Source organism: Onychostoma macrolepis, chromosome 14 (assembly GCF_012432095.1).
Source record: "Onychostoma macrolepis isolate SWU-2019 chromosome 14, ASM1243209v1, whole genome shotgun sequence".
NCBI classification, from domain to species: Eukaryota; Metazoa; Chordata; class Actinopteri; order Cypriniformes; family Cyprinidae; genus Onychostoma; species Onychostoma macrolepis.
In genome coordinates, this window is record NC_081168.1 from 25,761,816 (window position 1) to 25,785,595 (window position 23,780).

At 37.0% G+C, this 23,780-nt stretch overlaps 1 protein-coding gene across 2 annotated transcripts; it reads right to left on the reverse strand.

The window, feature by feature from the left end:
* Window positions 1-523: 523 nt before the first annotated feature.
* On the reverse strand, window positions 524-22,952 carry fmr1 (fragile X messenger ribonucleoprotein 1). Of its 2 annotated transcripts, XR_009274112.1 has the most exons (16): window positions 22,651-22,952; window positions 21,717-21,769; window positions 21,412-21,505; window positions 21,224-21,295; window positions 20,862-21,010; window positions 19,355-19,448; window positions 19,150-19,266; window positions 17,356-17,526; window positions 17,165-17,243; window positions 16,944-17,056; window positions 13,495-13,581; window positions 9,673-9,871; window positions 9,251-9,433; window positions 8,264-8,343; window positions 5,116-5,370; window positions 524-1,216 (listed from the first exon to the last, which is right to left on the reverse strand). XR_009274112.1 is itself a non-coding variant. In XM_058797434.1 (15 exons), exons 1-15 carry the CDS (start codon window positions 22,699-22,701, stop codon window positions 5,209-5,211), a joined length of 1,704 nt encoding a protein of 567 aa, XP_058653417.1. In that variant the 5' UTR covers window positions 22,702-22,952; the 3' UTR covers window positions 2,686-5,208. The 2 variants fall into 2 exon arrangements, 1 of the variants encoding a protein (XP_058653417.1); XM_058797434.1 differs by lacking the exon at window positions 524-1,216 and having other exon boundaries at window positions 2,686-5,370.
* Window positions 22,953-23,780: the final 828 nt, after the last annotated feature.

The window sequence follows — 23,780 nt, forward strand, 5'->3', positions numbered from 1 at the left end:
TCTAAAAAAGCCAGATGTAACAAAGTAATATTTTCTTAAAAAAAAAAAAAAAAAAAAAAGTGTAGTACCATAATTTTTAAAGTTTGAAACAATGAACTAATACTGAAAGTTGAACAAATATGTATATATATATATATATATATATATATTTTTTTTTTTTGCTGTTAAAACACAGCAAAATTCTTACTTGTAAAAATCCAAAAATGACTTTAAAAATTATTTTTTGTGTTTCTTGTGATGTGAAAAAACAAAAATAAGTAAGCTAAAATACAAAAACAAAACAAAACCACTGATTTGGGGGACAAAACGGAGTATGATTCTACATTCATAATAAAAATAATAATACACACACATAATAAATATATATATATATATATATATATATATATATATATATATTATTTAATGCAGAATCATGCTCATTTTGAAAGTTTTGTCCCCATATTTTAGAAATATATAACATTTTTGGGACAAATATATGTATATTTATATATTTAGGGGCCAAAACTTTCAAAATGAGAATGATTCTGCATTAACTACATACATACAACACATAAATGTGGTGCAAAATGAGCAAAAATAAATAAAGAAATCAGTTTTATAGCACAATGTCATTTTTACGTAAAAACAGGACATTTCTACTGAATCTTAGTTAGATTAATGCGCTACATTTTTACTTTAAATTAAAGCACTTGACTGGGACAGAGCTGTGATAGATGTACAGCTTCTGTCATTATATACTAATTAAATAGTACTGCAGGCATAATTTTAAGTGTTGTCATTAATTTCCCATGCATTTATTAATGATCGCACAGGGAGAGAAAGAAAGACGGGGGGGGGAAACAGGTTTTTGAGTGTTGCTTTAAATGAACTAGACAACATGCCAATGAGAGAGAGAGAGAGCGAGAGAGCGAGAGAGGGAGAGAGGGAGAGAGGGAGAGAGAGAAAAGACACAGCCTCTCCGGTCACTGTTTGCTGTTCTTGTGGTTGTTAGTGGAGAGGAAACTAGGTCAGTCTGGTGGATCCATTGGGTGGATGATGGCGAGGATTTCAGGGTAAGGGCTCCAACAGACTTTGTTTGGGGTCGGAGGTAATTGGCCCTTTCCTCCTGCAAAAAGGCAGAGTGGCTAAAATTTCTGTCAGCTCTTGTGGAAATCCAGTGATGCGGGACCAAAAGTTTTTTTTTTTCCTTTTTCTTCTTCTTTCCAATTGCACTCTGTCTAGCAGAAGAGTGTCAGAGAAGGCAGAGGAAACAGTGAGACATTTAAATAGCCAATGCGGATCCATTTTACAGATTCATAGTTAAACACTTACAAACCGCATGCAGTTCCACCAATGTGGCAATGTGAAAAAGAAAGAAACACGATTGATTTTGAAAACCTATGATATGTTATTATGAAACCTCATAAGGCAAGTATCATTGTTACTATCGCTCATACTTATTTTATTAAACCTTAGTGTGCAACACATACCAAGCCAATTACATGAACACTACTTGTAATTATGCAGCTCATTGAGGAGAGGTGTGCTATTAGTTTTCTAAGCAATCGTACTTCTATGGTCACCTGAGGATGAACAAAACTAATCTATTTCAATATTACTGACATTAAAAAAAATACTACAACATTCATTTGTACTGTACTGTACTATATTCAGCTCATTCTTCAGTTATTCAGTGATTTTTTTTTTTTTCTCCATCAGGAAATGCAAATTCAACAATTTTTGTGTATTTTTAAGCATAGAGTGCAGATATTTCACTTTTTTGGGGGGGGTAAGTTTTATTGATTATGCATTACATTGATCAAAGGTGACAGTATTGTAAACAATATTACAATAAAACAATATGAAATAAATGGCGTTCTTTGTTCTATTCATCAAAGAATTCTGAAAAAAAGTCTATCCATCCGTCTGTCTCAGAATTCTGATATTTGTGGAAATCATGAGCCATGAGATTATAAATATACACATTAATTTCCCACATATATGATTGTGACAAAAATATTAAGCGCCACAACAGTTCTCAACATTGAAAATACATGTTTCTCAAGCAGCAAATCAGCATATTAGAATGATTTGTAAAATATAAATATATTCAAACAGAACAGTTATTGAAAAATGTCTTTTCAAAACAAAAAAAAAAAAAACAAAAAGCAACCCCAAACATTTGTAATGTAGTCCGATTTTCTTTGAAATACACAGTCGAAACATAAATCAGCATGAATCTCACATTTTTAATAAATCTTGCTTGCTTTTTCTTATGAAATAATGCAGATTAACTGCTATTAATAAAAAAAAAGAAGAGAGAAACACTGGTTAGCACAGCAGAATATGCAGCTGTTAAATACAGGGTGAATTCAGCTAAAACACCTCAATGTCAAAAAGTGTCCCAATTCACCTGCATTCACCCCATTAAAATCCTGATGTACCGCCAGCATTCATTACAGGAACCGTTGCAGTGGCATTACAGCAGGACTTCGCCTGTGCCACAGCGCCACCAAGTGGAGGAACAAAGAAAGAAACCAACAGGCCAACGCACAAAACGAGCAAGATTCAACACGGAGAGGAATCTGCTGATGTTAACGCGCTATAATGAAATCTGCTGTCGTGTTTAATGACGGGCAGATTTATCACCACATATGGAATGTAAAATGTCCAATTCCCCGCGAGGAATAAAAACACTTCAGATTGCAGAGGAAGATCAACCTTTATTTATTGAAACTGCTTGCATACAAAATATATTGCACTATAACCAAACAATGTCAACATAAAACCCAGTCTGTTCTGCTATTATTATGTACAAAGAAATTATTACCCAAAGTGCAGTAACATACAAGGTCAGTCTACCTCAGTTCAGTATCTACAGTATTTCATGTTTAGTTTTTTTCAGCTCTTTTTCAAATCACAATAGCCTACGATGTGTGCAAGAGATGGTTTTACAATTTGTCATTTTAATATACATTCCAAAAAATAAATAACTAGAAAACAGTCTGTTTGGCAACACTTTCAAAGATTCGAAACTTTTTTTTTTTTTTTTTTTTAATTTTTATTCTCGAACAGACTGTGGCGAACTGCGCCATCTTGCCAGTTTTACTGCCCGCCGTGGACGTGCAGGTTTTAAAAATACTGAGAGTAAACCATTTAACACCTTATTTTGAAGTAAAGGCTAATTTATAATTTTTAGTTTTTTTAAGAGCCACACGTGAGGGGCATCCGGGGCCGCCTCCGTCGAGAGAGTGGTTTGTCTTTCTGCACATCCTCCGCCAGTCACAGGTTCTTTTCAGCTTTCGTTTCGTTTTCACAGGCAAATCACTTCCAAACTGGTGTGTATAAGCATAACAGGTAGAGCTGGTTATTCGCCAAGGTGACTAGCGAGAGCACAGGAGCGCAAAGAGAACTAGAAACGTAGAGAAAAAGAGCAAAGAACGGTTTTCTTGCTGTACAGTCAAAGGAAAAGCAGAAAAAAACTACCATGGTTATCGTCACAGTAGGTTTGGAAAGAATCGTGGGTTCAGAACAGCATCGCGTCTTCTCGAAAATGTAAACTAAAGTTTAATGCACAAGCACTAATCGGATAAGACAGACGGTTTTCATATCAAAGTTAACAATCGCCTATTCCCCCTTCTCGTCCCTCTCCAAGCGAATTCAGCTGCAAAAGTACAGTAGACTCAAAATTAGCGAAGATATCTAAACTTCAGTTTAGTTATGTTGACAGCATACATGTGATTCACCTGCCGAGGAAGTCTTATCACATTCTAGTTTATTATAGGTTTATAGATTATAAAGTACTTGCAGAGTAACACAAACATGATAAGTGCACATTTAAAGTTCAATCTAAAAAGAACAGCAACAATCTCTTAACAGATGACGTAATATACAGTATGCAACCCCACAGTTCAACATTTTCAGTCTATGATGAGCCATTGTTAGGACACAGACAATGTTACAGAGATCTGATATAAGTGCTTCACACCTGATGCTGAGAAATACAGCAGGAGAGATGGCAGTTTACTGTGGCCAGCATGAACGGAAACCAAAACGAGCATCTCCACCGTGTTTGTGAGAAAAAAAGTCCCAACAAGTTCACCTTGTGTGGGAGTAAAACGACAGACGTGGGTTTTTTTTTTTGTTTAAAGAAAACTGCATTGCTACCTCTATTAAAAAAAAAAAATTCATAATTGTCCTATAATGCAAAGATATGCTAAACGACAAATTTAACTAAAAAAAATTGTGATGTTGACGTCACTGAATTAGCATTGATATTCGTCTCTGGGTGGTCGGTTACAATTTATGACTTCCACAGTTGACTAGTTTAGTTAGGTTAATACCTTTACTACACACAATTCAGCTATGGCAAAATATCAGAATTCGGCCGACTTGATAGAATCCTGCTTTTCAGACATACAAAATGTTGGTGAAATACATGCAGCACAGAAAAAAAAAAAGAAAAAGAAAAAAAGAAAAAAGATTTTTTTTTTGTAATTTTTTTTATTTTAAGTCGTCGGCTGAGATTGCAACACACGTTGCTCAGACAGGTTGTTCACGTCTTCTTCCCTGATTTAAACATCCAAATTTATGATACTATCCACACTAGTTAAAGGCACAGATCCAGACAGGAGCTTTTTTTTTTTTCGTTTGCCATTTTTTTTTTTTTTTGTTATTTATTTATTTTTTTTGCTAATGATGTGACTAAGATCTCACATCAGAATGGGCTCGAGTAATCATGGACACCAAAGCGCGTAAAAAACAACGTATGCCGTGAGATGTGGCATAAACTTGGGCCCCGAGCGCTTGAGTTCATCCTCCAATGTGTTTCTTACTTTCCCTTTTGTTTGGACTTTGTGGAAAACAAAAAACTTTAAAAACCAATTGCTTGGAAAACATTTCAGGATTCCATTTGGAGAGACATTTAATCCACAGCTTCTTTATGTTTCGTAGGTAGTTGTTTAGAAAGTCAATTAGAAAATCTGTAGCTTCAGTTGTGATTTAGAGACCGGTCTCTCTAATCCGTGAAGACTACCGAATTCAACACACCATACACCAAGAGACCTCGTCTTTTACCCCAACTAACAATTACAAAGTGTGCTTTATGTCATGTCTTGCGACAGCCCTACTGACCTGGTTCTCTTTGGCCTAATGTGTCTCTAATGAAGAAGCATCTGGATTGGTGGAGCTGAGTGGGAGAATGGGGGAAATGGGGCACGTTATTCTCTACGAAACGCCGTTCACAACGGCTTGGCTGTCCGGGCCGTCCTGCTTGTCTTTCTTCATCCCTCGGTCCTTTATGGGTCTCTGCCGGTTCCCTCCGCTGTCTCCTGCCAGAGAGCCTCGGCTGGTGTGGACGCTCCTCTCGTTATTGCTGTCGATGCGGATCTGATAAGCAAACAGAAATGCACAAAATAGTGTGTTTAATAAAGTTTTAGCCAAGCTATAAAAATAAAAAGCATGGCCCTGTCTGTTTTTAACAAATTGCATAATACAGCCGTCATATTTTTCATTTACTTAATTTTCTGTTTGATACTGCAGATTTTCTTGAACTTTCCTTCCTTAATTCTTCTATTGTTTTTATTTGTTCTATTGCATGCTATTTGCTCTATTTTATTACTTGCATATTAGTGACTATTTGATAAACCTGACAAAAATGGTTTGAGAAATATTTAATGAGAAATTTAATTGAGAAATATTTAATGCCACGCAGGCTTCAATCTGAATTTGCAAAAAATATTTTGGTAACACTTTACAATAAGATGTCATTCATTAACATTAGTTAATGTATTAATTAACATGAATGAACAGTGGACACTACATTTATTAATGTTAGTTAATAAAAACAGTTATTTTCTTCATGTTACAGTGGGGCAAAAAAGTATTTAGTCAGCCACCAATTGTGCAAGTTCTCCCACTTAAAAAGATGAGAGAGGCCTGTAATTTTCATCATAGGTATACCTCAACTATGAGAGACAAAATGAGAAAAAAAAAAATCCAGAAAATCACATTGTAGGATTTTTAAAGAATTAATTGGTAAATTCCTCGGTAAAATAAGTATTTGGTCACCTACAAACACGCAAGATTTCTGGCTCTCACAGACCTGTAACTTCTTCTTTAAGAGGCCCATCTGTCCTCCACTCGTTACCTATATTAATGGCATCTGTTTGAACTTGTTATCAGTATAAAAGACACCTGTCCACAACCTCAAACAGTCCAACTCCAAACTCCACCATGGCCAAGACCAAAGAGCTGTCAAAGCACACCAGAAACAAAATTGTAGACCTGCACCAGGCTGGGAAGACTGAATCTGCAATAGGTAAGCAGCTTGGTGTGAAGAAATCAACTGTGGGAGCAACTATTAGAAAATGGAAGACATACAAGACCACTGATAATCTCCCTCGATCTGGGGCTCCACGCAAGATCTCACCCCGTGGGGTCAAAATGATCACAAGAACTGTGAGCAAAAATCCCAGAACCACACGGGGGGACCTAGTGAATGACCTGCAGAGAGCTGGGACCAAAGTAACAAAGGCCTCAAATCCTGCAGTGCCAGACGTGTCCCCATGCTTAAGCAAGTACATGTCCGGGCCCATCTGAAGTTTGCTAGAGAGCATTTGGATGATCCAGAAGAGGATTGGGAGAATGTCATATGGTCAAATGAAACCAAAATATAACTTTTTGGTAAAAACTCAACTTGTTGTGTTTGGAGGAGAAAGAATGCTGAGTTGCATCCAAAGAACACCATACCTACTGTGAAGCATGGGGGTGGAAACATCATTCTTTGGGGCTGTTTTTCTGCAAAGGGACCAGGACGACTGATCCGTGTAAACGAAAGAATGAATGGGGCCATGCATCGTGAGATTTTGAGTGAAAACCTCCTTCCATCAGCAAGGGCATTGAAGATGAAACGTGGCTGGGTCTTTCAGCATGACAATGATCCCAAACACACCGCCCGGGCAACGAAGGAGTGGCTTCGTAAGAAGCATTTCAAGGTCCTGGAGTGGCCTAGCCAGTCTCCAGATCTCAACCCCATCGAAACTCTTTGGAGGGAGTTGAAAGTCCGAGTTGCCCAGCGACAGCCCCAAAACATTACTGCTCTAGAGGAGATCTGCATGGAGGAATGGGCCAAAATACCAGCAACAGTGTGTGAAAACCTTGTGAAAACTTACAGGGGTAACAAAGGGTATATAACAAGTATTGAGATGAAATTTTGTTATTGATCAAATACTTATTTTCCACCATAATTTGCAAATAAATTCTTTAAAAATCCTACAATGTGATTTTCTGGATTTTTTTTTCTCATTTTGTCTCTCATAGTTGAGGTATACCTATGATGAAAATTACAGGCCTCTCTCATCTTTTTAAGTGGGAGAACTTGCACGATTGGTGGCTGACTAAATACTTTTTTGCCCCACTGTCGTTCACAGTGCATTAACTAATGATAAGCATTATTAATAATGATTGTAAAAATGCATTAGTAAACGCTGAAATAAACATTAAGATTAATAAATGCTGTAGAAGTATTGTTCATTCTTAGTTCATGTTAACTAATGAACCTTATTGTAAAGTGTTACCAATATTTTTTACCTTTATAAAAGTAGGTGTTTAATATATATTAATTTCAGTTTCAAAAATTATGAAAATTTAATTTATTAAAAAATGATGTTGATAAATACATTTGACAAACATTACCAAGACTTTTATAAATAATTAAACAAATAAACTAAATAAATAGTTTTAAAAAGTATCTAAATAATGCAAATATTAACGATAAACAAATAGGTCAATATTTAGCCATGTTTAGATTATTGCTTTTAACTACCAACTGCCTTGTTAACAGATAAAATTTTCCACGAAAAGTTTAACTTAAAGCTGCAGTCCGTAAGTTTTTTTGTGTTCAAAATTTACAAAATTTATATAACAACAAGCGAGTACATCATGAATCCATTTTCCAAACCGTATTTTTGGCTTGTCCTGAATCACTACGGTACACCTTTATTAAGTGTTTATATTCTGACTATTTTAGACTGGTTTGTGTAGGTACCACTGCTGAGTAGCCCAGTACCTGTATGATTCGTCATAGACATAAACAGAGAGAAGTAGTTCTGGCAAATATGTTCTTCCGCAAGACGCACGCAGTTCAGTTTATCAGCCAATATTGTGAATATTGTAAATACTGTATTTAAATTCAGTATCTGCTATGATTGCACTCACTAATCATTTGAATCATTTTGATCATTTGAAAATAGAAGACTAGGAATGATAGATTGAGTGAGACCTGCAATGTGTCTTCCTGGGGTCTCAGCTTCGAGTCTCTGGAACTACGGGAGCGGGACTCATTCCAGTGCATGTCTTCAGCTGAGTTAAGACAAAAAGAAACGTTCAAAATCCATTCATGGTATCAAAAATAAAGATACAAAACCTTAATGTCAAAAAGTCAGCTTCAAAAGTCATACTTCAACTGACACACTCTTAGGGTGTGTTCACACTTGTCATGTTTGGTTTGATTGCTCTGTTAGTGCGCTTCATTTAAGTAAGTGCGAATGCTGCCATCCAAACCCTGGTGCGCACCAGACAAGTGGACCGAGACTGCTCAAAAATGGGTTTGGTCCGCTTCCAAACGAACTCTGGTGTGGTTCGAATGAAATATGAACGCAACAAGAACCAAATACTTCTAAACGAACCAAAAACAGGATGCAATGACATTTGATTTGACGACGCGGATCGAGCGGTGTATCCAAAACTAAATGAGCACAGGGCAAACGTGGAGCAATGAGGAGGTAAAGTGCCTTTTATGAGCTCTTCGTGAGTTCGCAGGTGGTAAAAATGAAATCATATGTGCACGCAACAATGTCCAATCTCAGTCCAGCAGACAGCATTAGGTGTATTCGATTTAAAGCGGAGCTAAGCAGACCGATCGCTGAATGGAATACTTTGACGTCATACACCGATCGGTCTGCACATTGCCGCTTTAAGTCGAACACAACGATTGTTTGGGGTGTTCAGTAATTTCTGTCACAAAATATACGTCATTCAACCCAACCAATCAGGTTGTGAACATATCAATATGCCTTTAGATTCGGTATCTTTAGGTTTGCTGTCAAAAATCCCAGTGTGAAAGCCAAGCGGACCAGGACCAAAGGTATCGTTTCTTTTTTGGTCCAGACCAAATGAACCAAAAGAACCGAACTGCATGTGTGAACGCACCCTATACTTATATATATATTTTTTAAATGGCCTTAGGGGTGACGGCTCAAAAACTGACTTTTGTATCCTCCTCTTCCTCTTCCTCCACGACCCCGGGGCCCTCCACCCCTTTTGCGTCCATCAGGGGCCCTTTTGGGGTAACCCATGGACTCCTCATCTGTAGGGGCCAGGGACCAGTCACTGAGCTCATCTCTGTGGTCGGATTCGGTCTCAGATGCATTAGAGGCCTCAGAGTTGGTGCCTGGGACAAATACAGTCCATAACGAAGAAAGTTATTAACACTATTAACATTATGCTCCAACTAGTGCTCGACTAATACTTGCATATCAATCCAATGGCTTTTATATTACAGAAAGTAATACTATTATATAAACTTTATTTATTTCTGAGAAAAGGTTTAGAGAGAAGGGTGAAGTTCCATATCCACCAAGTTCCATACACAGATATGCTCTAATTTCATTTATTTGAGGCCGGTCATACCTGAAGCCAGTGTTGGGCCCCGTCTCCCTCTCCCTCCACGACCGAAGGGTTTGCCGCCACCTCGTGAGGGTCCCATTCCATTATCAGCCATGAAAGGTTTTTCTTTCTCGGGTCGTCCCGGCAGAGCTCTAGGCCCTCCACCAATCTGTCTGAGCTGTTCATCGATCTGCAGTCGCTCCATTCGCAGCTGATCTACCTCCTGAACCAGACCAAACAAATATGAAGAATGTATCATGATCACACAAGAACAAAGAGTAGTGAACATCACATGGATTATCTCTGGGGTATTTAGTATAGGGCTCACAAAATCGCTAGCCCGACATCCCGGGGCTATTGTGTTTTCCAGTCGGGCTACCAAAATGTATCACTGCCTGCCCGACAGGGCTCCCGCGGGTGCTTAAAAACTCCCAATTTACTTGTAAAATATTTTAGGAAAAGTCTTAATTACAATTTCAAGAGGTCTTACAGTTGGGGACTGAAAGACAAGAACTGCGATACAGCTGGATTAAACTTCAAAAGGCAATGAATGTCATTGAACAAATATGAGCGCTGCACATTTCAAAGTCAAAACGCAGCGCAGATGTCTTTATGTGAATGTGCCTCTGAAGGGAACCATCTGTCTTCAGAAACGTGTTGTTGGCATTTTCATTTCATCTTGCCTAAAAAATGCCTGATAAAGCAGCATTTATGAGTACGGTGTTGCTTTGTGTAAAGCCATTACTGGAAAAGCCGCTATATTTGCTCCTAAAGCACCACCTGGTGGCAAAGAGTGAATTTGCATTTCCAGTGTGTATCTTATGTTCAGATCAATGCGAATATTGACCCATGTTTTTATGCAGCAAACAGAGTTGTAAATGTGAAAGAAGTTAATGTGCCTTCTAAAAATCTAAACAAGACAGTAATATTTATGTTTTAAATTAATATAATTGTCCCTTTTTATTTAGACTTTTCCCTTTTAAAAGCTGAAATGCCATTTTATATTAATTTTGTGTGTGTGTGTGTGAGAGAGAGAAAACGTATCTAAACTGTAAATCATGTCATTTTATGACTTAAAATGTTACCATAGACAATGTCCAACCACACTCATGTCATACAGTGTTCATTTTACTTGTGCAGCTCTTAAAAAAGGTTCATACATTGCCTTAAATTTATTTTTAAAAATTCTGCAGATACCCTGTAAATAGTGAAATAAAATCCTTTCATTTATATTTGTGTACTGAAAATGTTTTTGATTGACATTTAGACTTATCTGACTTTCTACATTTAAAAAAAAAAAAAAAAGGGTCTTTTTTTATTTGGGCTAGTTAAATTAATTTTCGGGCTACCAAAATCTGAAGCGTACCTGCCCTAAGGGCTACCAGGGATTTTGAAATTTTGCCAGCCCTGTAGTATTGTCACTAATCAACAATTGCTGCTTTGTAATGAGTACTAAAGTGCTCTGTGAGGAAAAGCTGTTCAACGTGAAGGATAACTATATGTTTACATTATCAGAAGAAAATGTGGTGCTTATTGGAGCAGAACTCATACAAACAAATGCACAAAACCACAAATGCTATGGTCACAAAGCCAAGCCCAGGTCTCATTGGTATATGGGGGACAGATTAATGGAAATCTTTTTAAAAGAATTTTCTTAAGGTAATAAATTCTAAGAAGTTTGTTAAGAATAGGGTTGCAAAATTCCGGGAATTTTCAAGACTGGGAATTAACGGGAATATATGGGAATTAACGGGAATTAATGGGAATAAACTGGAAATTTGCTAAATTGCAGGAACTGGGAACTTAAATGTAGTTGAGAACAAAAACTTGCAGCATAATCTTGATTAAAACAACCAGATTTAATGCAATTTCAATTTAATTACTACTCTACAAATTGCTCAATCGCACACAGCACACTGCTTACTGCAGGGCTATCGAGGCCACGCCCCCTACATGCACTGTGCTTATCTACCATTACATGCACAGATAATTTCTTAAATCCTACACACAAAATATCAAAATGTCCATCTTGGTAAGTATTTATCTAAATTACATGAATATAAAAAAAAAATGTTTAAAACTTCCTTGTGCTGTGTGTAATATACTGTGCAACTAAATTAGGCTATACCATAGTAAAAACAAATACACTGACTGAACAAACATTTAGGTGAGACAATCCTCTCTTGTCACCTAAGAGGGGGATTCCCCTCCATTTTCTCTGAAGCCGCACTTTCTGCATTTGAGCCCAAAGACCACATCTAAGTTTTGATATTCTAAATATAATTGATCTATGGGATTCACGTTTAACTAGTAAATACCAAAAGTGTTTATACAGTAGCTAGACAGTTTATGAGGTATGTGCTATATAGCTCAAGCTGTGATGTTTTCTGTTATCATACAGAAGTGCAGTACTGGTCAAAAGTTTGGACACATTACTATTTTTAATGTTTTTAAACATTGCATATCTTTTTCTCATCAAGCCTTCATTTATTTGATCAAAAATACAAAAAACAAAACAAAAAAACAACAGTGATATTGTGCAGTATTGCCGGTATTACAATTTAAAATAATGGTTTTCTGTTGTAATATACTTTAAAATATAATGTATTTCTGTGATCAAAGCTACATTCTTCAGTGTCACATGATTCTTCAGACATCATTCTAATATGCTTATTTATTATCAATTTTGGAAACAGTTGTGCTGCTTAATATTTATTATTATTATTATTACCTGTGATTCTTTTTTCAGGATTATTTGATGAATAAAGAGTTTTTTTGTTTTTAAAAAAACACATTTATTTAAAATAGAAATCCTTTTTTAACAATACACTACCATTCAAAAGTTTGGGGTCAGTATCTTTTCTCTTTTTCTGAAATAAATTAATACTTTTATTCAGCAAGGATGTGTTAAATTAATTTTAAAAAGTAGTAGCAAAGACTTATATTGTTAGAAAATATAAAACTGTTAATATATAACTGTTTTAAAATATATATAAAATATATAAACTGTTCTTATCTTAACTGTTTTTATTCATCAATAAATCCTGAAAAAAGCATCACAGATTCCCCCCCAAAAATGTTATTTTTAAAATTTGCATTAGTTTGCATGCAAGTGAGCCTATGATCAAAATAAAATTATATTTATGTTTGTATATGATTCAGTTTTATAAATTTCCAATTAATTCCCATAAATTCCATAAATTCCTGGTAAGTTTCAAATTTGGAATATTTCCAATGTTCCCCAGACGAAGTTCCCATGGAAAGTTTCCGGAAAACTTCTGGAAATTTTCCGCCCCTTTGCAACCCTAGTTAAGAATGTTAAGTGCAATTCTTAAAAAAATAAATAAAGTATGGCGGTTCTTGTAGAAAACATGCTGATCAACTCATTGAAGAAAACCCACCTTAAAAATAGTAATAATAATAATAATAATAATGTGATATTTTACATACATATAAAAAATATATATATTTATGTTGTTCATTATTTCCGTTGTTCAAATAGGTATATTTTGTTAAGTTTACTTTTGGGGTAAAAATAAAAAGGATTAAGAATATCCCAAGGAAACTTTTTTCTTTTCGGAAATACAACATTTTATTTTTTAAAATAAGAAAAATTGTAATCTTCAGAATGTTTCATGGATTCTAGTCATTCCTTCAATGTAAAACTATGGGATTTTATTTTTGCCATTTTTTGACTGCCAAAGAAAAAACTTCAAAAAGAAGAAAGTCAAGCCAGACAAGTTATACACCAAAGTTTAATACTTGGGGTTATTGTTTAAAGTAAACCTTAAACCCAAAGTATGTTGAATAGTAGTCGTCTTAGAAAACTTTAAAACTGGTTCTTACCTTTAGATAATTCAGATGGTAGTCCAGTAGAATCCGTGCATTTGAAATGCTTTCCTTTGTCCCCACAAACACAAATGGCACCATTCCCTGTGGTTGTATTTCAAGTCAGTATGAATGATAATTTGAATATTGATTTAGAAATTATATTATATTATACACACTGAACAAAATTATAAACTTGTTTTTGCCCCCATTTTTCATGAGCTGAACTCAAAGATCGAAGACTTTTTCTATTTACACAAAAGGCCTATTTCTCTCAAATATTGTTCACAAATCTGTCTAAATCTGTGTTAGTGAGCACTTCTCCTTTGCCGAGATACTCCATCCACCTCACAGGTGTGGCATATCAAGATGCTGATTAGACAGCATGATTATTGCACAGGTGTGCCTTAGGTTGGCCACAATAAAAGGCCACTCTAAAATGTGTAGTTTTACTGTATTGGAGGGGGTTCCGCGGGGGTCCGAAAACCAGTCAGTATCTGGTGTGACCACCATTTGCCTCACGCAGTGCAACACATCTCCTTCGCATAGAGTTGATCAGGTTGTTGCTTATGGCCTGTGGAATGTTGGTCCACTCCTCTTCAATGGCTGTGCGAAGTTATTGGATATTGCCAGGAACTGGAACACGCTGTCGTATACGCCGATCCAGAGCATCCCAAACATGCTCAATGGGTGACATATGGAAGCAGAATAATGACAATAGTTTTTGAAAGCATGCTGAATTCCACAAATCGAAAAAAAAGATGAATTGCAATTAACAGTGCTTGCATTTTAATGCCTTGTATTTCCAGGGCTTGCATTTTTAGGTCCTGAAATGTAACATAGTTGTTTATTTAAGCTGTGAATATTTCAATTCAAAATATTTCACACACATTTTCATAATTAAAAATTCAATAATTCACCTTCCAGAATTCATTTCTAAAATATTCAATCTGTTTAAAAATACGATGCATAATATTCGACAGGCAAATTTCGGTCATTTTATTTCACTTTCCAAATTCGCTGCCACAAATTCAGTGGTTAAAATTCGGCAGAAATTTCAGCGTTGCACATCCGGGAACCGCAGGAATAGCAGTAGAGCACCGATGCATGATCTCCAGCTGATGTCAGCCGCTCACCAGCAGGTGGCCATATGTTGATTAAGTCATTAATTTACAAAAACTGATTTGCAGAAATGGAGCAAGCGCTAAGTAGAAGTTTTGATTATCGGGGCCAGCATAAACATGTGGAAACTGATTGTGTGTATGTTTAATTCAACATCTTCGCTGTTTCCCGTAGCCTACATGTAAGCAGCTTTCTCTACCACAAAGGAGATTATAATGCTCTTTTACCCAATGCTGAAGTACAGAACTAACATTACATCCGAGGAAGATATTGCTTTCGGTTGTTTAGTTTCTGTAACTTTGTATCATGGCTTGTGTGACGCTGTGCTGTAATACTGGGGTTCCCCTCATACGTCACACTCCAGGATTCCCCAACGACACGTAATGCACCTCAGTGAACTAATACAGTGATATAAGACCTCAGAATACACTTTATTGAAGATTATGCAAACTATATACAGGCATGCAAATGAGGTCAGAACGCAACGCGCTGAATTTTCGTTGCTTTCCCTTACCACTGATCTATAGAGTCGACAGTCCTACAAAGATATCATTACCACGATTAGTTTTAACAGTAAGCAACCACTTTATATCGACATAAAAAATGAGTTCAAAACCGCCTAGGTGTATTGTTGCTGCAAATGTAAACCGGAGAAAGCATTGACGCGCTAATCGCACACAAGGGGCCGTCTGACAATTCCACCGACTGGATTAAACCGTCCAATATATTTAAATTAAAATTACTTTTAACATTTAAAATAACACACTGTCGAACTGTAAAGCTTTTATTGCTTCTAGTGATTTACTACAGATGAGATTTTGACAATACCTCCCTTTATATATATGTACAGTACACAATTATTTACTTATAAAAGATCCCAGGAAAGGGTTTTCTTCATGTTCCAACGGTTGTAGTGTAGTACGTTGCTAGATACAAAACTGACTTACTACAGGTTAGATTTTGGCAATATCTCCCTTACGGTATGTACAGTACACAAATATATATATATTTTTTAAAACTACAGCAATTCACCAAAATAGTTTTTCATGTTCCACAGGTTGTAGTAAGTTGTGAAATTTTTCCAGCATCTCCCTTACTGTATGTACAATTCACAATTGACCTATCGGTAAGCCCCGCCCCCCTTAGTTATTGTTGCTCCCTCAGACAAACAAACCAAGTTGCTCACTTCTTTACAATGACAGCTACAGTGTGAAAACCATGTCCCACGATGTTTTTGCACAATTTTGGACACAAAAGGCCACCAAATGGGAATTAAATATTCAATGGAGGGATTTATAAAATATTTAAAAATAAATACAGTGGGTAACTCGAAGGAGGGTTTACGTTAGCTAGTTTTAGCCAGAGATACCTTGCTCAAGCAATAGATAACATTAACGTTCTGCTTGAGCATATGAAAATTGTAACTTAACGATGAACTGCAGTCAGGTCGAGATCCCGATGAGGACGACAAGCATGCAGATGAGCTTCCCTGAGACGGTTTCTGACAGTTTGTGCAGAAATTCTTTGGTTATGCAAAACGATTGTTGCAGCAGCTGTCCGGGTGGCTGGTCTCAGACGATCTTGGGGGTGAAGATGCTGGATGTGGAGGAGGCTGGTGTGGTTATACGTGGTCTGCGGTTGTGAGGCCGGTTGGATGTACTGCCAAATTCTCTGAAACGCCTTTGGAGACGGCTTATGGTAGAGAAATGAACATTCAATTCACGGGCAACAGCTCTGGTGGACATTCCTGCAGTCAGCATGCCAATTACACACTCCCTCAAAACTTGCGACATCTGTGGCATTGTGCTGTGTGATAAAACTGGACATATTAGAGTGGCCTTTTATTGTGGCCAGCCTAAAGCACACCTGTGCAATAATCATGCTGTCTAATCAGCATCTTGATATGCCACACCTGTGAGGTGGATGGAGTATCTCAGCAAAGGAGAAGTGCTCACTAACACAGATTTAGACAGATTTGTGAACAATATTTGAGAGAAATAGGCCTTTTGTGTACATAGAAAATGTCTTAGATCTTTGAGTTCAGCTCATGAAAAATGGGGGCAAAAACAAAAATGTTGCGTTTATAATTTTGTTCAGTGTATACATGTATGTATGTGTGTGTGTGTGTGTTCGTTTATATGTATGTACAACACACTAAGCTTGAGTTTTGCTTTTTCATTCTTAAAGCAGGCTTTGAAATATTTAGTAAAATCAGTATTCCTAAAATTGATTAGTCGGCGATAATACAGTCCACACCAATTACTATGATTTAATGTATTTTATCAGCATCATCACTTTTGCTGCCCATAAATACAACGAGTGTTTTCAGCAACCCACTCACTGACCTCCTCTAATGGAGAAGGCTTTTTGTCATTTTCCGGTTCCACTCGAACTCTGACAACACCCGATTTATCCACAACCTCTTGAATCAGCTTCCCACTCTTGCCAATGACTTTTCCTGCAGAACAGGGTAGAAAATAATTTAATGATGCACATTAACCATCATGGTGCAGGACAGCAGGTCCAGTCCGTGAAGGAGAAAGCGGTTCATTTTGTTTGTCCTCACCGACTAAGTTCTTAGGAACTTTGATAATATCTTCAGAAAATTCCAGGTAGCTTCTGGCCTTCCGTACAGCCTCCTGGTCCTGAAATTCAAACACAATCCAACACAAACGTCAAGCCAGGCTCACATATTCTAACAGCCATCACATTTAATTGTGTTTACCCTTATGAGGAAGTCACCAATAAAGCAGTTACCTCTCCATAGATGTGAAACGTGCAGGTCTCTTCATCGAGATCGATGGTTGTGACCCCAGGAATCTTTCTGGCCTGCTGGATATTCGCCCCATGGGTGCCTATGGCCAATCCCATGAGGTCATCACGCACCACAAACTGCTCATGGAACCTTGAGGCCAGTTGTCGAGAACTCTGGAGGGAAAAAGGCCAGTTTGAACCTTACCAGTGTTCTGATATATACTCTGTTTGTTTTTACTATTCCAATATTCCTTTTTTATTAGCCTTAAAGGGGCAATAAAATATTTTTAATGCTTTATATACACACATATTACATGATGTTGTGTGTTATTTTTTAGTAATAAAAATGGTTAATTATGGTAATTCAAACCATATAAATTTTTTTTTTTTTTTTTTAAGTTGTGTGACATGCTTAGTTCGGTTTTGGCTCATAAGGAGGATGCACAAGGATGCGTAGTGTGCATTACTAGATTTTGAGCACATCTCCACATGTGAAATTGCTGCACTGCCCGACACGCAAGAGGGCTCTCCGCATAAAAGCGAGTTCAAAAACCATCAGCAGAGTACACTACCAGGCAAAATATTTTTATGAACATAGTCTAGCTAAACAAGTAATGTTAAAACATTATGTTGGCACAGATATTTGCAAAGCATATTCTCCAAATGAAATATATTTATAACTGCTGCATAACTGCATTAATAGAACAGTTTTGTTAGATAATGGACATTAAAAACGTATACAATAAAACAGAAGTCAATGATGAAACCAAAAATTCCAAAACAAGATTGTGTTAAAGCACTTGTTTTGTTTAAAAAAAAAACTAAAAAAAAAAAACTACACAGATATACACATACATATGCGCACACACACGTTCGTTTTTGTGAAAAGTGGGGACATTCCATAGGCGTATTGGTTTTTATAGTGTACTTCCTGTATGTGCTATTGCCCTACACCAACCCTACACCTAAACCTACCCCTTACAGGAGACTGTGCATTTCAACTTTCCCCCAAAAAACCTCACTCTGTATGATTTATAAGCGTTTTGAAAAGTGGGGACATGGGTCAATGTCCTGAGATCTCACCTTCACCTTGTAATACCTATGTCATACCTTTGTCATTATACAAATGTATGTCCTGACTTTTCACAAAAACGTGCACACACACACACACACACGGGTCAAAGACTAGACTTTTGGTGACCACATCAAATTAAATTTACAAAAGTGATTTTATATACACAAAGAATATTAAATTCAAGTACAAGTACAGTGTCTACTTTAATATCTCTAATAACTTTTGTGAAAATAAAATGTCAAAATATGGGTGAAAATGTTCCATTGCCTATAATTTTACAATAACAAACACAGCATTTGCACAGATAAAAAACACTTTAAGAACTAAAACAATACCTATATGGAACCTATGCATCTGTAAATATAGCTCTGCATATCAACAGAGTATCATATTATGCCAAAGCAGGGATCCGGGCCATCACAGCTGTGCATATACACGTATTACCCTTTTACACCTGTTAAATATAGACTGTCTCTACTGCCACTCCATGCATTTGTGCCCAGTGATATGCTGCAGGGCATTCTAACAGTAAGAAATAAACCAAGGAATTTATGAAAATACTACCAGCCTTCCTCGAGACAGTTATATTACAGCAATAAAATATTATTACACTACTGTGAAATAAAACAAATGTGTTTTGGACTTGGCATATGACTGTTTGAGAGCATTGTGAGTGAATGTAAGTGAGCAGGGTGAACCTGACACTAAACTTCAGGCAGTACCTCCAGCTGTCGGGTTGCTTCCTCATTCCTCAGGATCAGCGTCAGCTTTGTGCGCAGACTCCTGAAGTGCATGTCACTCAACATGGCTATTCGCTTTGCTGTAACCTCATTAACCGACTGAAAGAGTAAGACAAGAATCGCCTTAGTAAAACTTACAAACGTGAAATCAGAAATCCTTAAATTGATTTGAAACATTGCATATTACCAAAATAACCAACTGCTTTTCTTCCGAGTCATAAGTGACGTTAAATGCTCCGATCGCTTTTTTGAAGTCTTTATGTGCAGAGTCTTTCGCACACCTGTCCAAAACAAAAACAAAAACAAACTCTGGTTAAAGGGTTAGTTCCCCCAAAGATGAAAAGTCTGTTATTAATTACTCACCCTCATGTCGTTCCAAACCCGTAAGACCTTCGTTCATCTTCAGAACACAAGTGAAGATATTTTTGATGGAATCTGAGAGCTCTCTGACCCTCCATAGACAGCAAGGATCCTTACACGATCAAGGCTCAGAAACGTAGCAAGGACATCGGTAAAATAGTCCATGTGACATCAGGGATTCAATCGTAATTTTACAAAGCGACGAGAAAACTTTTGTGCACAAAGAAAACAATGATAACAATTTATTCAGAAATTCTTCCTTCCGAGTTACCGTCTTTGAGTACCTAAGAACGTAAGCAAAGTAGTTGACGTTCAGTAGACAGTGCGCGCATGCTGAACGTAAACAACACAGATTACTTTGATTACGTTCTGGGGTACTCTCCAAAATGGCGGAAGACAGTAACTCGGGGAGAAGAAATGCTGAATAAATTAAGTTATTATTGTTTTCTTTGCACACAAATAGTATTCTCGTAGCTTCGTAAAACTATGGTTGAACCCCTGATGTTACATGGACTATTTTACCGATGTCCTTGCTACGTTTCTGTGTGTTGATCGTGTAAGGACCCTTGCTGTTTATGGAGGGTCAGAGAGCTCTCAGATTCCATCAAAAATATCTGAATTTGTGTTCCGAAGATGAACGAAGGTCTTAAGGCAAAAGTATACTTCACTTTTTACGCATACGCGAGAGACAGCGTACAGTGTGCGTGACGCAAATTTCGTCAACAGAATAGCACGCACTACTGTATGCACATCACCAGATTTCTGTACGCACAGGTCGCACACGTGCATTTAACTCAAGGTGGCAACCCTGCCGTGAAGGGAATCGATTCACAAGGTAGCCGAAGAAAAACTGCATGAACAGAACAAACCTGAATGCGGGGTTAGCTACAGCGATAATGGAGGCCTACATAGACGAGAGATTGTGCAAAGAGGTTAGAAAATATCCTTATTTGTACAATTGTAGCATGAAAGAATACAAAGATATGTATATGGGTTTTAACTCATGGCAAGAGATCGGGCAAACACTAGGCCAGGAGAGGTATTGCAATTTGGAGCAAAGCGCATGCGTCGAATGTCTGTGTACGCACGAGTCAAATGAAGTATACTTTGCAAGGCTGTGCGTAAGAATGCACGTGTACGCTAATGCATGCTTAAAAAAATATACTTTGGCCTTTACAGGTTTGGAACAACATGAGGGTGAGTAATTAATCACAGAATTTTCATTTTTGGGTGAACTATCCCTTTAAAAGGCACAAATTTTATACAACAGCATCCCAGTTTGAAGTCAAACAAAGAATCTTCCTAAACACTTAAAATTCAGAAGATGAACTTACATCTGTCTTAAATCTTCAGGAACATCTAGTCTGATTTTGAGAAAGGCGTTCTTTGACTCGGCTTTGTTGGGGTTTACAGGTCGTAGCCTCTCTAATGTGACGATTTCATTTAGCGTTGCATCACAGGCCGCGTATTCTATCACATAAAACTATAAGTGCAGGACAGAAAAGCAAAATATTGTTACAACACAATACATAATCAGCATACATGCAATTGTACAGTAGACAGGAGGGTCCTTATTGTATATTTTGTTTTAAAAATGTTTAACCATTTTTATTTTGCTTGTACTGATTTGTGTATAATCTACTAAAATAACATCTTCTACTTGAGTAGAAGGGAATCTGGTTACTAAACTGCTTACCTCTCCTTTCACCATGCGAACTTTGGCTAGCCACCATCCACAGGGCTCTTTATCATTGGCCCTGGAGTAAACCTGTGGAAGACACAGGTAAATGTGGTAAATTCACAAAAAAGGTCAGTGCATTTATGCAATATTTGTTTAATTTTTAAGAACATTCTCTATGTTTAGCAATATTTGATAGCACCTACCTCCACTTCATCACTCTCGTTTATCTCTTTCTGGAAGCCGGTCGGAGGTGGAAACCGAACATCGTGGAAAGGAATCTGTCGTTCTGGCTGCCAACTGCAAAACAATAAAATATAGTAACTTACTTTTTTTTTTTCTTTACATTTTATATTTTTCCTTTTTCATAATTGCATAAGGAACCAAAACAATATCACCTTCAGAATTCATGAAGTTATATATTAATTTACAACATGCGTTTATACTGAAGACAAAACAAACCATGTAAATCTGAATGTGAGACTATTTTGACATTTGTTTTGGTACTCACTTGTTCTCAAAAGACACTGTGACTGTACTCTCATGAACATCCTTAACCAAGGCCTGTAAGAAATTAATGAGGCATTTAATGAACATTTTGGAGCGTCATAGGTGTCTATAATGTCCAATGAGAGTCAAAAAGCGAATATTAACTAAAAAACTATGAAAAAATTACAATATAACACATAACATTATGATATACATGACATAACACTACGAGCAATGGATTTACTTGACTTTCACATTATTACTTTAACTGTCCATAAATACAGCCAGGGTATAACTTATAGTTGATTATTATTATTCTTCAGAGTGGATCATAAAAAAAAGAGATCTCCCAGCCTTTATTATATAATTTTTCAACATTGCATTAATTTCAGTTAATGTTTCCAGGTGTGTAAACAAGCATTTTAAAATCCCCTGATAGTCCCAGGTTTGCCATGAACATAGAAACGGTGTTGATTTATTATTAGCTGTAATATATATCATAACTTCATTTCCTTGAAGGTATGGATGATGGCATTTGAAAGCATTCAGGAAACATCAATTACTATTAATATCACTTACATTAACGTTAGGTCTAGAACCATAAATTTGTCTTTATGATGTACAATGAAATACATTTCCATCATCAAGTAGAGACTCAGTGTAGCACACACATCCGAACAGAACCGAGCCAGCACACTGACACATTCTGCTGTCAACACAGCTGATATGCATTAATAATATACATGCTATCAAATTATTGCGATGAATCTTTAAAGCCTGTTCATGCAAACACTCGTCGAAGAGGCCTTGTGTTAAAGGCAGACTGGGCCTACTGCACCATCGTGCATTGAGATCTGCGCTCTCGACGGACTGAATCATATTTTCCAAACATTATTTTCATCATCCGGTGAGTTAGACACACACAGGAGGCATATAGCACGACATCTGAAACCCACCTTGTAGAAAGCTCCGCTCGCTCCTCGCACTTCCACCGCGAGCTCGTCCATGACGCCAGTAATCTAATACACAACCGATCACAGCTGCAGCAGAGGCGCTCTTTCTTTATCGCACAGCGGCGCTACGCTCGGACGCGGTCGGAACTACCGTGTGTACCGATGATCGTGTTCGTTTTTAAAGAAACGAAAGCAAAACATGGATGTGTAGACGCTCTGCAGCAGCCGCTGTTGAATGCATTGATGTAAACACAAGAGCCTCCCTATTTCCCCCGTCACGTGACACGGGCCAGCTTCCCTTCACTCGAGAGGACACGCCCCCGTCACATGACAAGCATCGGCTTCATTTGTTCTTGTTCTGCGCGCATTTTCTGGAATTATGTATTATGTTATGTACCCCAAAAAAATCTATATCTAAAAATACAATTACATTAAAATAAGTAAGTAAGTAAATTAATTAATGAATTAAATTAAATTAATTTCCCCCTTTCCCATTACTTTATTTTAATTTTTTTTTCATTGGTCAACAACAATTATACAACACATTTAAATAAAAACCATGACACACTTTGTCGAGTTAAATTAGGTAACTTGAAATTTACATAAATTTACGCAATAATGGCATTTACCCAAAGTTGTAAAATAAATAGCTAAATGCATTTTAAGCATCCTTAATTTAATATTTCACCCAAAAGTGAAAATTTACTCTCAGGCCATCCAAGATATAGGTCAGTTTGTTTCTTCATTTGGAGAAATCACTTGCTCACCGGTGGATCCTCTGCAGAGAATGGGTGCCGTCAGAATGAAAGTCCAAACAGCTAGGCTAATGAAAGCATTACAATTATCCAGAAGTAATCCACACCACTCCAGTCCATAAGTTAGCATCTTGTGAAGCCAGTGTGTTTATGTAATAAGCAAATAATAATTAAGCCATTGCTTCCTCTATCCATATCCATATCCATATCCATATTACTTTGTCCAGTGAGAAAACTCCTTCTGAATCAGGAGAGAAATATGCACAGATCAAACACCGTTTACAAGCGAAAACAATCCTAAACACTTCTGAACAAGCATGTTGTTGGATTTTGATGTCAGAGGACGATAGGAGATGGACTTTTTCACTGGAGGACAAG